This window comes from Halichoeres trimaculatus, unplaced genomic scaffold, assembly GCF_033239565.1.
Source record: "Halichoeres trimaculatus isolate MK-OKI-2021-1 unplaced genomic scaffold, fHalTri1.1 fHalTri1_scaffold_5, whole genome shotgun sequence".
NCBI classification, from domain to species: Eukaryota; Metazoa; Chordata; class Actinopteri; order Labriformes; family Labridae; genus Halichoeres; species Halichoeres trimaculatus.
This window is the reverse complement of record NW_027437183.1, coordinates 16854343-16871666: the sequence shown is the minus strand read 5'-3', so window position 1 is coordinate 16871666 and position 17324 is coordinate 16854343. Positions and strand designations below refer to the sequence as shown.

The 17324-nt window shown below is 41.3% G+C and overlaps 1 protein-coding gene across 2 annotated transcripts in view; it reads left to right on the top strand.

Annotated features, from left to right (window-relative positions):
- Positions 1 to 17285, top strand: part of pip5k1bb (phosphatidylinositol-4-phosphate 5-kinase, type I, beta b) — a 35818-nt gene extending 18533 nt beyond the window's left edge. For both annotated transcript variants that reach the window (XM_074669395.1, XM_074669394.1), the window contains 10 exons: positions 465 to 617; positions 1079 to 1378; positions 8602 to 8804; positions 9135 to 9218; positions 9761 to 9809; positions 9926 to 10010; positions 11536 to 11694; positions 13697 to 13823; positions 15798 to 15921; positions 16055 to 17285. In XM_074669395.1, coding sequence (XP_074525496.1) covers positions 465 to 617; positions 1079 to 1378; positions 8602 to 8804; positions 9135 to 9218; positions 9761 to 9809; positions 9926 to 10010; positions 11536 to 11694; positions 13697 to 13823; positions 15798 to 15921; positions 16055 to 16057 — 1287 coding nt within the window. In that variant the 3' untranslated portion in view covers positions 16058 to 17285. The remainder of the gene's footprint in view (positions 1 to 464; positions 618 to 1078; positions 1379 to 8601; positions 8805 to 9134; positions 9219 to 9760; positions 9810 to 9925; positions 10011 to 11535; positions 11695 to 13696; positions 13824 to 15797; positions 15922 to 16054) is intronic.
- Positions 17286 to 17324: the final 39 nt, after the last annotated feature.

Genomic DNA, 17324 nt, shown 5'->3' with positions numbered 1-17324 from the left:
GTCTATGACATGTTGGAGGGGCGGGCCTTAAACACCAAAGTCTTGGGGTGTCCAATCAGAGGGAAAGGGGGTTTGTTGAGTGAGGAGTTTTAAAGAGGCAGCAGCTAAAACAAGAGTTTCAGGCAAAGGCTGTAATAAGGGTATTTTTAAACACCACTGAGTGAAAAATACAGATTTTTTTTAGCTTGAAATTATATAAAGCTATTATGTGGGTACAGAAGTACAGTACAAACACTAATAGGATTAATACCCCCTCTTGAAACAAAAGCCTGATCAACAGAGAATTCAAATAGAAACTTTGTGCCTTTGCAGTGAAGGATTTACTATAAATATTCTCTGGCCAGGGAAGCTTTACAGAATTGTTTGAACAAACAAAAGTACCGTGAAGTTTCTTTGTCAGGCTCTGTTTTTCAACTTTACAGTATTACATATAAAAAGAGATGTTGATGTTCTCCCTTCCTCAGTACTCCCTGGTAAATGAGCCTCTCATTGAGCTGACCAACCCAGGGGCCAGTGGCTCTCTCTTCTACCTAACCAGCGATGACGAGTTCATCATTAAAACCGTCCAGCACAAAGAGGCCAAGTTTCTCCAGAGGTTGCTTCCTGGATACTATATGGTAAGACATTTGTTTCTCCACGAGTTCTCCATCAACTGGAGAGGTGGAGAAATCTCCTGTGGTAAAGGGTTGTCTGATAGCTTTTCAAATTGATCACTGAACAGATGCTTCAGTGACATAAATAAGATGCAGTGAGGATTTTCATTAGAGCTGGCTCAAGGGCAACATCACACTGAACATTTCACAGCCTGGAAGTTTGAGGATACTGAGGCTACATGCTCAGAAGTTGAACAATTCTTTTGTGGCAGTACATTTAAGACAAATACATTTAAAATCTTGCTTTTACTTGATTTTCTGCAGAAGTTTTAACACCTTAAATTCTGTTATTTCTGGTAAACTGCTGCATAATATACCAAACATTTACCTTTAGACCCTCTTAAAGCTTCCACATTAGATTAAATGTAGAGTCCAGGCCAATTGTTGCCACTTTATTGTTGCCAAACTTGTCTTTCTATTCACAGAACCTGAACCAGAATCCCCGCACGCTGCTGCCCAAGTTCTACGGCCTCTACTGCATCCAGTCTGGAGGTATTAACATCCGGCTGGTGGTGATGAACAATGTGCTGCCACGCTCCATCAAAATGCACTACAAATATGACCTCAAAGGGTCCACGTACAAGAGAAGGGCATCCAGGAAGGAGAGAGAAAAGGCCTCTCCAACTTACAAGGATTTGGACTTCCAGGATATGCACGAAGAAGGGCTTTACTTTGACGCAGAGACTTACAACAACCTGATGAAGACCCTGCAGAGAGACTGTCGGGTAAGTGGGAGTCATTCTCTTCTTTGCTTCTTCTGTGCTGACTTTGAAGCTACCACAACAAGAAAGTGGCTTTTATTCCATATAAGGAAGCTGTACAAGCAAACAAGAAAGGCCAGAGTCAGATGATTTACATAACCAGAATATTTTCCTTCAAACAGCAATTATCTTTATATTCTCATGCTTTCATTCCTTCAGGAATCATTTTGACCCAAGTGCAGCTCAGCCCTGCATGGACATTATGTCATGTGCCATATCAAAGCTCAAAGCAGATTACTTTGAACCTGGGACTCTTCAGAGTCAGGGCACATTAATGTTGAAGGGTTGTCACTGACTTCTCATTCTTGTGACCTGTTATGCAATCTTGGACACATGATTAGCATACGTTTACCACAATGTGCATTAGATTAGGACAGCATGTGTGCAGTGGGATGGGAGAAAATGTTTGGAGAGTTTTCCGTGTGTTTTCTCAGGGTATTCAGAGTAAGCTCTGTTTGCCCCAGGCCTTGTTTTCCTGTCTCTGCGCTGCTGTGTTTCACTTCATGACAGCTCTCCAAACACCCAGTGTGATTAAGACGTGATCCTGGTAGCGTGAGAGACTCTGAGCTCGGACCAAAGATAGTTCTCCAACCTAAGGGCTCGTATTCCTCCCTGTTTTAACATGGAGGACAGAAAACATCTGTTGCACAACAAAAATTGAGTTCAGTAGAAGAGAAATTCTGTTCCCCTGTGATGTTGTATTATCTTCAATCTGTTATAATACTGCGCTTGGAAGCATGAAAAAGGCAACAACTGCAAGTTAAGTTACTTGAAATGGTGCAAACTTCAGAATTTGAACTTTTTATTTAGCTAAACTACAAAGAATGCAGCCTAATGGCCATTCAAGGAAAGTTTGTGCAGTAAATTTTCACATTTTGCTGACGCATTTGCAGACATTTTAAGAAAAGAAACAAGCCTCAAGGTTTAAGAATCAAAGAGAGGAGCTCTTATCCTCTGCATCTAAAACAACAACAACAAAGATAGTGTGGTACATAAACCACAAAGCTGCAGACAAGAAATATGAAAGAAAGTCACAGATGAAATGATTAGACATCAGACTGTACAAGAAGCTTTTTGTGTTGATTACTCAACAAAATAAATTCATTTCTGTACGGTTGTCCTTTAGGTGGACGAGTTGGATGGGCTTTGTATGTGATGACAGCGTGGCTTCCAGACACTGATTCAATATGTTTTACCCTCACAGTGGCTGGTTAATGATGGGGTTTAGAGAATAAAGCCTCCCGTGCTGTAATCCCATTTGTTCTGCATGATAAACAGTAATTGCACACTCACATTCACATTACACACAGCTCTCCCACGGGGCCTGCTCTGATATTAAACCAGGAATCTGACCAGGATGTTACTGTAAGTGGTGGTCAGTGTATCAGAAAAGGTCCTCAGACCTGGAAGAGAAATTTCCCGTCAGACTTCCTGCTGGCTCTGTCCTGCAACCTGTCAGACCAGGCAACCCTGCACGGCATCACAGCACTGATGACTTAGATACTTCCATTACACCGGCCTTAAAGCCTAAATTATGTAATTTTTGGTGTGTGGGAATAAAATAACCTTGATGGCTTTATGACCAAGCAATGATTGATGACGCATGAAACTAAGCTAGTGGTAACAAAGAGTCTGATGGTGTGTGTGTAGTCAGTACAGCCCCTTAAGTAACAGTACACTGCTCTCTTCTTTGTAACTTTCTGTGTCTTAGTAAAAACTCGTAAAATACAGAGTTGGGATATGATATTCAATATTTACTCCATTACCCAAGTTGACACTAAAATGATCTGAGTATTTTCATGTTATAACACTGTTTCATTCTGACTGTGAAGTTTAGGGATGGATACCAGATTAGGTACTTTTATAGGTACTGACCAATTTCTGTCTATAGTACTGAGTATCAATTCACGTTAGATCAAACAGTGCCATGTTTAGGTACCTGAACGCATCCTTGTAACTGTGAGGGATTGGAAGAGTAGGTGATTTTCCATACAGGACATAAACACAGCATTGCAAGTTAATATATTGAGAAATAAATATGTTAAATTGAAAAACTTTGAGATTGTATTGTTAAACAATGTAATACTTATTAGCGCATTAACACACACAAAAGTACCCAAAATTGGTACCGTTGAGTATTGATACTCATTGCCAGGTACCGGACATCAGTACCGTATCATTTCAAATGTGAAATGTACCCATCCCTACCGAAGCTTACATTTTACTCCCAGATCAGTGTTGTAACTTTCGCCACAATGTTGCTAGCAGCAGATCCCAAGCCCTGTGATTGGTCTGCTTTTATGTCTTCAATGTCTCTTCTCTATCCCTCCTTGCAACTAATGCTACATGATCAGTGGCAACATGTACCAGCTCCAATTTAAGACGTGCTTAAAAAAAAAACATTTAAATCACATACATGAAGAAAAGCTACCTAGGTTGAGGTCAGAGTCACTCATTACTTGTGTTTTTACAGAATGGGATCTGTATGTTTCTTCCTCTGCTGATAAAATGACACAAGTTCTCTTATGTTTGTTATTTTCCCACACTAGTTTGTGGTTTAGTGTCGCTCTTGTGGGGCGGTGGAAATTCATTCATGTCGTAGTGTGTAAACAGGTGTGAACATCTCTGACTTTCCCACGCCTTGTTACTCGCTGTTAAAAACAAACCTGTGATGTCTGCTTGAAATAAGAAATTCATAGGAACTTCATGCGATTTCATCACCATTATCAAATATGCTGCCTTTGTCTTGCTGGGATGGTAACCTGTCAGCACAATCATGCTAACAACCTGGGACGGCAGCGTCTGCCCTCTGTGTGTGCATGCACAGGCCTCTTTGTGTTGCATGTGTAATGTACATGTTGTGTGTGTGTGTGTGTTTATGTGAATGAAAGTGTTGACCAGCAGCTATTACAGACTCTGTGGTGTACAGTCTGTTATTGTCATGGCTTCCTGCCCTCGCCTCCTGAGCGGGAAGCAAAGTGCCCTCTAAGCAGAATCAGGATCTGTTTCCATGAGTAAGCAGCTAACCCCGTCACCCCAGGAGAGGCTGTGGATCAAAACACAGAGGAGGGTCTGCAAACGTCAAGCATCAGGGGGTGAGAGGCGTAGAGGGGGCGAGGAAATGAGAGGGATTGTTGTCATATGAAAGTATGTGCGCAGGAACTGTGAAAAGTACGTTTTTGTTTTGTGTTCCTGAACTTACAGCACTATGATATCTGTAACAGAAGAGGTTAACGCTGAAACAAAACGCTTAGAAATGAGACAAAGAGGAGGATGAGCCATGTTTTTAAGGAGTAAAATATCACTGTTATGTGGGACGCTGTAAAGTCTGGTTTGCTTGCATGTTCATTGCTCTGCAGATCCCCTGACACTCTCCTAATGCCAAAACAACACAAGGCATTAATAATTCATTTGAAACGCTTCTGTACAGATGGAGTGAGTGTGTATTAATGGTGTTCTGATGCTAGGTGTGTGTCTAATTTGAATCACAGGAGAGCATCATGTTCCTGTGGTGAGAAAGAGGTGATGGTGATGGTGATGCAGATGAAGATGTCAAACTGTTTTTCCTAGCCAGCTGATTTCATGTTCCTCACTCTGCTGGAGGATCAAACAGGAGCCCTTTAATGCCACATACAAAATGAGCGCAGAGATAAGGATTCAATGTAGGCACACATTCTTGGAAGTGGGGCAACAGTCTGGCCAATCATATACAACCACTTACCGTATATAGCCCCCTCTCCTCTGCCATGTGATGCTGGGGAAACAATGGCTTCTCTCACACTCAGCTGCAGAGAAACTGTAGCTCTGACCCTGCAGCCGGAAATCTGTGAAGCTTCAACAAGATCCTGAACCATGGTTGCTACACATGTCAGTAAACTGATATGCAGAGCTGTGACGCATCAGTCCCGCTTGGTCAACTTATGTACTTATTTTTTTATATGAGTCACCTTGCTTGGTCTTTAAGTCCCCACCAATAAGTAAAAAAAATCCACAGTTCATGGGTGCTCAAACTAGAGTATGGACTATAATCTAGCAACATCAAAGCCTCTGGAGGGATGGAAAATTTTACCAAACTTAAGTAAAATCATTAAAGTGAAAACAGCCACCTGACGCAAGAATCAGTGTTTATAGCAGATGTTTATCTGCAACACCTCTTTATATAAAGGGTTTTGGGAGAATCAAAGATTAAAACTGTAAGTTAAAAACGAAAAACAAAAGTAAATAAATAGATATGAGTAGAAGATTGTTGCTTAAGCCACCAGGATTTAATAGCTCTAAAAAAGTGGTGAAGTTTACAATAAGTGTTGAGTGATCAGGGAGGAAGTTTGGGGGATTTTGCTTCTTTCATGGAAAAGTTGTCTGAGTCAAAGATAAAAATAAGAATAAGAATAGAACTTTATTTTCATTTTAACAAGTACAGCGAAATTGAAGTCACAGCAGCAATCAAGAAAACAAAAGTAAGAAAGTGTATAAAAAGTGCAAAATGGTCCATAAGAAAATAGATGCTGACAGCTTGTCCATCATTGTCCAGTTCAGCCAGCCTCCACCTCCACAGGGTCCAGGACTGAGCTTCTTCAGTCATGCTCCATCTCTGTCTCCTGGATCCTGTCTGCTCACAGCAGGTGGAGCTCTTCCAACATGGCGTTGGTGTCTGATGTTAGCTCTATTAGCCATGTCTGTGAATAGCATGATGCTACTCTGCCCTCTGGTATTCTCTCTGTTGCTGGGTTAGCACAGCTAGCTTGTCCATCTTATTGGAGATAGATCTTACGTTCCCAATAACGATGGATGGGCGGATAGGTCCATGTCGTCACTTCTTAGATAACACCTGAGAACCAGCACGTCGTCCTCACCTCCTTCTCCTCACCTTGTGGGAAGACATCAGGCCTTACACCAGTTAGCATTGACATGCTACAAGCTACAAGCTACAAACAGCTGAGTTCACATGTAAACAATGCAGCCATGGTTACATGTAGGATCTCCAGACAAACACAGGAGAAAAAGTAGTAAAAATATGACTGAAGCCACAAAAAGTTTGGTGTCCATGACCAACAAATGAACCATACGAAGTAATGATCCACTCCAAATACAAAGATTACAAAAAAGAGACAAAAAACTACAAGAAAATGACAAAGGGGAGAGAGCTGCTGCAAAAGGCAGCCATAGCCAACAGGGTGGCGCCTAGCAACGATATTTCTCAGAATGAAATTTGACAATTTCCACTGTCTGGCTTGTAGCTAGTGAGATGAGACTGTAGTCAGTGTCAAAAAAATGAGAGCTAAGAGCAGGATCTTTAGCTCAGGGATATATTTATTTGTATGTAGAAATCCTTTTCAGGTAGTGCTTCATGGATTTTTTCACATTTGCATGATGGCTGACTGTGTTCAGCCTCTTTTCCCCTCCATTCAGGACGTTTTCCTTTTTAATCGTGCTGAAACAACAAATACAAGAGCACTTTTGATACTAGTTTTAACAGCAAGCAAAAGAAGACAAATTCAAAGTGCAGAAACCTTTGTTCTAAGGTCTAGGTGCAGAAATTGATTATCTTAACCTCTAAGGCTTTAAATGTCTGAACAAAAGACTAAACAAAGAGCCTTGTGTCCTTAATTAAAGCTGTTGAATCATGGGTAGAAGCAGGTTGTATTCATGAATTATAGATGCGTACTAAAGCAGAGTCAATCCTGTGACTGTAACTGAACCCGGGGTGAATGTCACAGCTGATTTCTACTGAAGGAATGTACATTGTAGAAGTGTCAGAGCAGAGTAGGGGGGAGATCTGCAGCTCTGCTGACAGACAGAGGAGTGCTTCAGGTTTGAATGAACTGAGGAGAATCATGAATCTGTTAGAGATCAGGCGATGCTGTGATAAAGCTCACACCCTAAAAGACCAAAACACTGAGGATCAGAATTATTTCACAAGCTCCTATTTTAAAGAATCCAATTAAAAATTATTTTTAAAAAAGCTGCTGTTTTCTTTCTGCTGTAGAGATTTGATTGTTTGCTGGCTAAAGCTGGGGCCAGGACACACAGTAATGTCCTTCTGTAGGCAGCCTGGTGTGTGTGGCTCCATTCAAAATGTCTGCAGTTTGAATAGTCTGGGGGAGTACGAGTGACAGGATGCAAATCGTTGATATGGAAAAAGCCCAAACAAAAGCCTCAGTGTTTGTTTGAGTCAGTCATTATGTCTATTTTGTATTTGTTTGTTTGAGTATGGATGTGCATGTCTTTGTTACAGATGCAAATCGTACTGACTATCAAATCAGTCAGTGTTTGCTTTGAACATGGAGGGGAAATGACTCAGAGAAAGTTGTAGGTCAGCTTTAAAATGTGATTGGTCTCACCTTCTTGACAAACACAGGTCAGTTTGCTCTGTATTCTGGGTCATGGATGTCTCTGATTGTATCAGAATTATTAGTTATCCCTTCGCTCCTGTCACGCTTGGGACTTAGTTGTTTAAAGCCTGTTAGTGTGATGGCCAAGGGGAGATGACTGACAGAAAAAAAGTTGGAAGATTTTTGACTTTTAATCTTTACTTGATTATAAGTGGGAAAATATATTTATAAAAGTATCCAGCTCACCCTCATCAGGAATACCTTTTCAATGTGCCTTTAAGCCCTTGTAAAGCTTATTTTGATAATCAAGTCAAGACCTACATTCCTCAACAGTTACATCTGTGTCCAGAACTTAAGGTCATGAAATAAGCCCAGCTACCTGGCAGTGACCCTGATCCAGTTCCCAGATCAGGCCCCCTCCTCACTGTCTCGCCTTGTCCTGCCATGAAAGCTTTGCTCGAGCAGGGAGAGACATGAAGTCGCAAAGTTTCTGGGAAACTGGGTAAAAGGCTCCTCAGACAGGTCAATGTGTAACACTTGGCTCAGTGTGGAGAACACCTTGTTTTTTCAGCTCAACCCGGTTCAGACAGATTTTCTTTTGCAAGCTCACAGCCTTTTAGCTGTGAAAGCACTTTGGATTATTTAAGTGTTTAGGGATAATACGAATTAGTGATTCCAGAAATGTTTTAATGATGTTATATTTACCATCAGTGAGCTGGAGATGAAGCATGAAGTCCTGGAAAATAAAAGCCTCTGTGTTCAAACAGGTCACAGCAAATAAGAAAATGTTTCTTTATTACAGTCTGCATCTTTTCAGAGGACTTAGAAAACTGTCTGTCTGGTTTCTTCTTACAGGTGCTGGAGAGTTTTAAGATCATGGACTACAGCCTGCTGCTGGGCGTCCACGTCCTGGACCACAACCAGAGAGAGGGGGGTGAGCCGGGCCAGGCAGGAGGAGACGGGCGGAGACCTGTGGGTCAGAGGGTGCTTTACTCCACTGCCATGGAGTCCATCCAAGGAGACGGCAAAGCAGCTGAAGCCCTCACTACAGATGACACGTGAGTGGGCTCAGCTGGGAGAAAACACACATTATGCACACATATTTGGGCGTACACACACTCTGCCTGTGTGTGTCTCTTAATCTCCACCTTTTCTCCAACAGTTGAGACACAGTTATACAACGGGGCTTAAAACATTCACACAGTGTACACACGGTCCAGCTCTGATATAACCCTCGCTGCACAAATACAAACACCACCACTGTTCTGAATATTTACAGCAAAAGATATGAATATTAACGCTGTAGGTGCCTCTTTCTAAACCTTTGGGAGGAATTTCAAGTGTTGCAAAGAAGAATCTGTGTGATCTCTGTCTTTACTCTGTTCCAGGATGGGGGGCATCCCTGCCAAAACACACAAAGAAGAGAAACTGCTCATCTTCCTGGGTATCATAGATATTCTACAGTCATACAGGTACTGTTACTTTTGGCAAACGCAATAATCTGGAGCCTAGATTAAATTTAGACACCACAATATGTGTAAAGGGCTTTGATTGATCATTTCTCTTTGAAAAAGGCCTTTTAACATTGATTATCACCCTGCATCAATGAAACGACCTAGAAGTCAATTTATCACACCCCTCAGAAGACTCAGGACTATTTTATCAAGCTTTCATCATTAAAATAGACCCAGCAGCTGATCCCTCTTCTTTATTTACACATTGATTTTTTTGTCCTGAGACCTTAAAAAAAATCTCTTTTGGCATCAGAAGAAGATGGGGTGAGATCAGGTCAGAGAGGAAGGATAAATACGCTGCTGTTTGTCTCCTATTACTTGTAGCATGTGTCTCTCTCAGACGGTGTTACATAACTTGAGACTTTGATGTGCTTTCTGCTAAACAGCAGAAATGACCTCAGCTTGTTGTGCCAACGAAGGAGAGGGAAGTGTAAAGGAGAAGTAGTTGGGCAAGCGGATACTTTCTGACCAGCATTGCTCTCTGTTTTGTTTCTTCCCAGGTTCATTAAAAAGTTGGAGCACTCGTGGAAAGCCCTGGTGTACGATGGCGTAAGTGGATACACTGCTCAGGCCTCACTCTGCTGCCTTATCAATGAGCCTTTTATTTGATCGCATACTTTTACATCCACTGATAAAAGCCCAACCTTTTCCCTTCCTGTCCTCAGGATTCAGTGTCAGTGCACAGGCCTGGGTTTTATGCAAGTCGCTTCCTCAAGTTTATGAGCACGCGCGTCTTCAGGAAGACTCAACGTAAGTCTGCAGGTTGTCAAGTGGGGTGGAAATCAGTGCTCATGCAAAGTGATCAAAGACAAAGGAAAGCAATAGGAAGTAGGAAGTGCTTGTTTGATAAGAAGACTTAATCTGTGGCCAGTTTTTATTGTTTATTACGTCTGCCAAGGAGCTTATGTTTTGGGGAGAGTTTGTTTATCTGTGAACAACATAACTCGAGAAGTTACAAACCGATCTTCATGAAATTTTCAGGAAATGTTCAAAATGAGATAAGGAAGAAGTGATTGAATTTTGGAGGTGATCTGGATCACTGTCTGGATCCATGGTTATTTTTTACTGATTCTTTATCAACGTAAGATGGGCCCATTTTTATCATACATCTGTAACTCCACAATAAATGGTCGGATTGCTCTGCAAAAGAATACAAGATACAATTTCTGACAGATGTAAAAGCACAATCCAGATCCTGGCAATATTCTGGATACTAAGATCTGGAATATGAAATATGTACTGGGTCATCATAATTTTCAACACTGTCAGGTAACAAATTATCATAAAAACCTGCTACTAACACCAAATTGCTGCAGACAGTCTGCTGAAAAGGAGTATGACATTAAAGTAGGACTTAAGTGTTGCGTGACAATCACAATATGCTTGGCAGAGGTCTGCGCTCTGTGAGTGCTTTTAAAGTTGGATTAGTGATGATATAGGCTACTTGTGACATGAGTTTGAATAATGTTTCCTTGGTTTGTTTTTGTTCACACAAAACAAGTTTATTGTCTGTGCCTTCTTCTCCCAAACATTTGAGGCACATGATCCTTTTAGCACAGAGTTTATTTAATAAAACACTTCTTTCAGATAAGGGACTCCACATTGGTTATGTCTGAGTAATTGAGCTGCAAGTTTAGTCAGAACAGCTTAAATTTGGTGTGTTGAGCTTTAATACCAAAGGACAAAGTTGTAACTTTCTTCATTGGGTAATAATTTGGTAAACAAATCAGATGAGGTTTATCTTCAAAGCAGCCTTCAGGACAGAGCCAAGCAGAACTGAAGCAAGTCTCTGTCCATGTGTTGACCAGCAGTCTGTCAAAGGTTGTTTGTGTCTTCAAAGTGGTCCTGAAACTTTACATTAACATCACTTACACTGTTGGTATTACGCAACCATGTGGGGCTAAAAAAAACATGACTGAGGCGAGGATTTGAGGATTTTGCAGTACTATTAACCATTGCCAAGTCCCCTCAGAGGAAGATGAGGAGGAGGAGGAGGGCTTTAATTTCATGGGCTGCTTGTGAGGCACAGAAAGGAGGACTTAGGGGACACTTGTGTAATTGTTGTGCATTACAACTGTTAACTACTCACCACTTTGCTAATTTTGGAGGCAGATCTGTGGAGTTTTATTGTGCGTGAACATCGCTTCAATCAGGATTATCATCTTTTCCCGCTTGCTCCTCCAATTATCTCCTGCATTTACTTCGTCTGCTTCATCGAATCTCTCCCTCCCTTCCTCTCATATGCCTCTTGTTTTTTTCTTTTTTTCCTCTGCAGCACTGCGATTCTCCCCTTCAAAGAGGACTCGTACCTCCATCCCCGCTCTGAAGTCGTCCTCTCAGGAGATCCTTTCACTGCAGACAGATGAGAGGAATGAGGAGGACAGGAGGGTCAGGCTGGGAGGGGCCTGTAGTTTGGCGAGTCTGGACGGACAAGGTACAAAATAAAAAGTGTTTCATGAAAACCTCACTCTCATGTCATCCTATGAAACAGTTTCTTCTGTATAGTTTGGATGACAGATTACCTTGAATGTTGAGCTATTACTATCATCACCCAGGTATCACACAGACCACCTGGACTCTATTTTGTTATTTTGGCCTCAGACAGAGTCAGAGATCATGCTTGGAAAACTCTTTTTTTGAAATTACTGTTCGGTTGGTTGAAGAGCCAACAGCTTGCATCAATTATTGCCTGTGATTAGAACATTGTTGAACGATGATTCCTGTGCAGGATTGTAACACCCCAGACACTGCAGAATAGTATTTGTTTCTTTTTTAAGGAGCTGTTCGAAATTTTTCTCTCGCCCAAATAGTTTAAAAGTTACTCTAATTTAAAGTGATTTTGTAAAATGGGATCACTGGCGCCCCAAGGGTTTTGGAGCAGGAGTTTGTTGGAAAGCCAAAGCTGAACTGTTTTGAATACAATTTTAGGATTTACCTCAATATGTCCTCCCCCAGACTCACCTCTAAGTTATTGCCAAGTCATTTTCTAGTTTCTAGTTTATCAGAGCTGTTTAGAAACACTCGCCCATAAGGAAAAGATCTTGTCCTCCCAGCACTGCCCAGGAGGGGAGCTGTCACTGGATGATAGAGTAGTCAGCTGTAATGGAAAGTAAACACAGTAACTTGTTATTAGCAGCCATTTAAACACGATCTGTATGTGTGTGTACATAAGGCATGTAGAAAATGAGGTTCCAGTTTGAGGGGTAGTAAAAGTGTCTCTGAATGGCCATGATAGCACAGTCTGACTTTTGAATCTGATAATGAAAAAGGAGTGAAGATACAAAGGTGTGTGCGTGGGTGTTGACTGTTGAGCAGAAAGAGCAGTCTAGACGTCACGGTCCTTGCTGTGATGCAACATAGTGTGAAGCTGTTTTCATTCTTGTTTAAGACTTCTTTACTCTCTGCATGCTGTAACTGTTCAGCCTCATAGAGAGGAGAGAAAATCAAGTTAAACAGAGAAAAAATAGTTTCTCGACTGGAACCATTTAATTTGATAAGTTATATTAGATTCACATGCCTTTGGCTGAGTTCATAGGATTGCATAACTTTGCAATTACAAGAAGAACTCTTTATGTGTGGATGATCCAGTGTCAACAGTACATTTGGATTAGTGCAGCCTTATTTAGGTGTATCAATCAGATTGATTGACTGATAGGATTTATGATTTTACAGTTCAGTTTATCCTTCATGATTCTTTTGAGGCTGTCAGAAAATATCTCAAATGTGTTTTCATAAGATGAATGAAGCTCATCTCAGCTTTGGCCAAGAAATTACAAATGAAGGAATATAACTGTGATATATCTAGGATTTCTCTTATAAAATATAGAAATTGAAAAATATTTTAACCTCGGCCAAGGAGACTATGTTCTCGGGAGAGTTTTTCTGTCTGTTGGTTTGTTTGTCTGTCTGTCTGTCTGTCTGTCTGTGAACAACATAACTCAAGAAGTTACAAACAGATCTTGATGAAATTTTCAGTTAATGTTCAAAATGGGATAAAGAAGAAGTGATGAAATTTTGAAAGTGATCTGGATCACCGTCTGGATCCAGGACTTTTTTTAGAGGATTCTTTATCATTGTGACATAGGGCTGTTTTACCATATGTGTGTATAACTTCACTTGCTTTGCAAAACAATACAAGACAAGATCACAATAATTTCTGACAGATGTAAAAGTACGATCCAGATCCTGGCAATATTCTGGATACTAACAACCAGAATATGAAATATGTACTGGGTCATCATAATTTTCAACACTGTCAGGTAACAAATTATCATACAAACATGTAACTAACACCAGATTGTAGCACACAGTCTGCTGAAAGGGAGTATAGAATTAAAGTAGGACTTAAAGTGTTGCGTGACAATCACAATATCTCTGCTCTCTGAGTGCTTTTGTAGTCCTTTTTTTAATGTGAATGTTTTTTTTTTTTTCCTCAGCTGTGTTTGGTTCCTACCTGCGTCCAGATCTGGTCCCAGCCAACCCATCCTTCTACGAGGGCTCCTCCATGGGAACCATCTCCACCTCCTCCATCTTTGTCAACGTGGACAACCAAACAGAGGAGAGGTGCGGTGTCTGCTTGTTTTTCCCTTTTCACTCTTCCTTGTTGATCCCTTCCATCAGGACACACTGAGTTGGTTGGGTGGTGTAGGTGGGGCTACTGTACACAGTGTTGCCTCGTGGACAGGAAGGAAAAATAGGCCACGCCCAACACACACACACACACACACACACACACACACACACACACACACACACACACACACACACACACACACACACACACACAAACACACACTCTCATGTCATTGTCACCTGTGCTCTAACATGACATGGTCTTAATGGTGACGTGCGTCATGGAGCATGTGACTCAGCTTGCTCATTAACATGGATTCAACACATGCACAATATACATGTGACAAAGCATATATGATGTGTTATTTTACCAGAGTCTCTTCAGACTGAAATTATTCTACAAGGAAGAGATTGAAACTAGATGAAGAAAGGCTTTTCATTCCAGTTAGACCTATGTTGAATAGGGATATTTTTTTCAAAGGGTCTAAATGATTCAAATGTAAGATTTCATGCACATTAATTAAAGTAGAGCAATGCAAAGTTGAAGAGCACAAAAAGGCCTTCCCCCTGCTCTCCTCTGCATTATGTAACCATAATAAATGTATCATACTGGTAGTTTTAAGCCACTTCTTCCCCACATCAACTCATACTCCGGCTGCTAGCAAAGGGCAGTTTCACACACCATCCTGTCCCCTCTCTGTGTTTCCATCACCTCTCTGTACACGCAGCGGTGTCAGGTTCAGCTCCTTTCTGAGGCTTTATTGTGTGACTTGCCTGGTCTTGTCTCCTCATCAGTCACCTGCTGCTGCCCTGACATTGTTCTGTCAACTGTCTTTATAAATATTTAAACAGAAGCTTTGACACGGACTTACTTAGTGTCATTATGCTGCAGAAAGACTGTGACAAAGGAAGACAAGCAGTGCAGTGGGGACTGTACACACACCAACAGTGATCTCTGTGTGATAGATGCTCTGCCTGTTACAGTAGCAGCACCTTATGTTGGGATACTCCAGGCAGGGAGTGTTTTAAAATGGAACTGCTGAACATTTCTCACTATTCATCTTTCTGTACTCATGGATCAATTTGCCTACTCCCTTCTCTTTACCTTGATTTATTTTGACTTTGAGCACAAAAGTGGTCAGTCACATGGCATCAGGGGTAAAAACACATTCCTGAATATATATCAGGGAGTCACCTGATGTTTAAGAAAAATAGATCTCCATCGCCCCCTGGTGGAAGCTGGTAGGGATGACAGGTACACAACATGCTCAAGTGTTCTTGGTTCAGACATTTTACCCCAAATTACCCTTTGGTTACTTAACAGCAGACTGAACCATCAGTGTTTGGATGCGGGGTGAAAGGGTTAATGACATGCAACGTAAAGAACTCACGAGTGCTCAGAAAGATAGATAAAGCACTGTATCAGCAAGGTCCTGTAATTTTCCCCCCCAAGGACTCCTTTAATAATGGAAAAAGTCAGGTTTTACAACTAGTTATGAACCACAGCTTTGCATGCTGAGACACAGACGCCTTTAGTCCGAATGTTCTATTTGAAAATGTAGAAAACAAAAGCTTTACATTTAGGTTGATGCTTTTTCTGTTTTGATTTTGGTTCTTTCTCAAGCCACATGATATATTTTGCATGAAACAACAACATATCACTACTTCTCTTATTGATAAGGCTGAATGTGAACACCTGTAGTTCATAATCTCTGAGCATGAGTCTCATTTTGGCAGTCAATGTGGTCTGACATTTCCACTCTTCAGGAGATTCTCTTCATTTCCTGACCATGAGCCTCAGCTCACATGACATCAGACAACATCTTTCCTGATCAGCTTTCAGAGTCCCTGCCTTGTGCACAGCCTGTGCTTTGTTTTCAGGCTCTGTCTCAACAGCTGAACTACTTAAACTCTCAGCACTGTCCTCTACATGCAGGAGGTTAATGTGACCTTTCTTTTCTGTAGAGAGGACGTTGCATCCAGCTCCACATTCACTTTGGAGGACAGCGCTATCTGCCTCACTTCAGAGCAGAGCACAATGGATGTGGACATAGACCATGATGATGGGTCTGTTCTGGATGTGTACTTGGTAAGATTTTTGCAGGTCTTTATCTTTAATTTGATTAAAATGTTGAGATTTTTTAATGTAGTTATGGTATGTTTATTCCCAGAAATGAGGCACAAACGTTGTGTAAAATCATTCTTTTCTCCCTCTCCAACAGTGAAAACTGCAGTTTTACAGCCTTCATTTCCTCCTGCCAATCATAAGACAATCCCCCCCCCCACTCCATTCAAGAAGACCCAGCCGGCCTTTGACTACACTTCCAGTGCTGCTAGATCCATGTTGCCACACATTTTGCCAACGCACACAAAGATTCAGATCCTCCTCCAGCTGATGGACTTATTGAGGATACCCACACCGTCACTGTGGTGGTCATCAACAGGGGTCGTGACATGGGACGTGATGACCATCGAACTGAACTGAGTGCCGCTTTTGTGAACACAAGTCAACGCAGTGCCATTTAGTTTTATATATGTATACTGTTTTCAATGCCTACACAAAGACTTAAAGATATACCATACTGTATGTATGAGTAGAGAGTAGATACATTCCAGTATCTTCTTTTTCTGCTGACCAGAAATAAATGAAGGACCCTTTTAAAGTTTGCACCTGCACAGTCCCTGATCAGAGCGATGACTTCTTAATCCTGGTGAACAGGACTCTGATGGTAACGTCAACAATCCAGTCTGAAGCCACAGCCAATACGTACGAGGAAGTACTCATTTGAACAGACTTGATGGATCTTGAGCTCAAACACAGACTGTGACATGGTTCAAGTGGCCACTTCCTCCTAACAGGGCTGTTTTTTTCCTGCTGCCCTGTGGCCTCGACAATGAGCTGCTGTAAACGAAATGATGAAAGACGGTTACTGGATCTTTGAAGAAGCAGCCCAGAGAGGCCGCACTTGCTCTTGATAAAAAGGCACTTTGATATTGGTTGTGATGACTGTAGTTTTTATTTTCCTCTGACGGAGTTTCTTAGTTGGGTGAGCAGCCTAGCATAAGCACAGATTTGGATATGTGAATATGCACTTTCTGTTTTCTCTTTTTACTCTACAGGTGCACACCTCTGTAAGTCATTGGTACTACGTGTACAGAGACAGCAAAGGATCACTGAGAGATCATTTTTGATGTGGAGCTTCTAGTTTTGTGAGGTTTGCGTCAAGACTGAAATGCTTTTACTCAGGATATCCTTTGATACTGAAGAAGCTGTTCGATACCTCTTCATCAAAACCATTTCCAACCTTAAATGTTCAAAACCATGATCACATGTTGGTTCTGACCATAATTTATTGTGTAGCTCTCAATATTTTACCATCTGTTGAAGAAAACCTTAATTGCTGAATGTAAAGACAATGCATATTTATATATAGAAGAGACTCCTATGAATAAACTGCTAAATTTCAACGTGTCCTGGTGTATTATCATAAC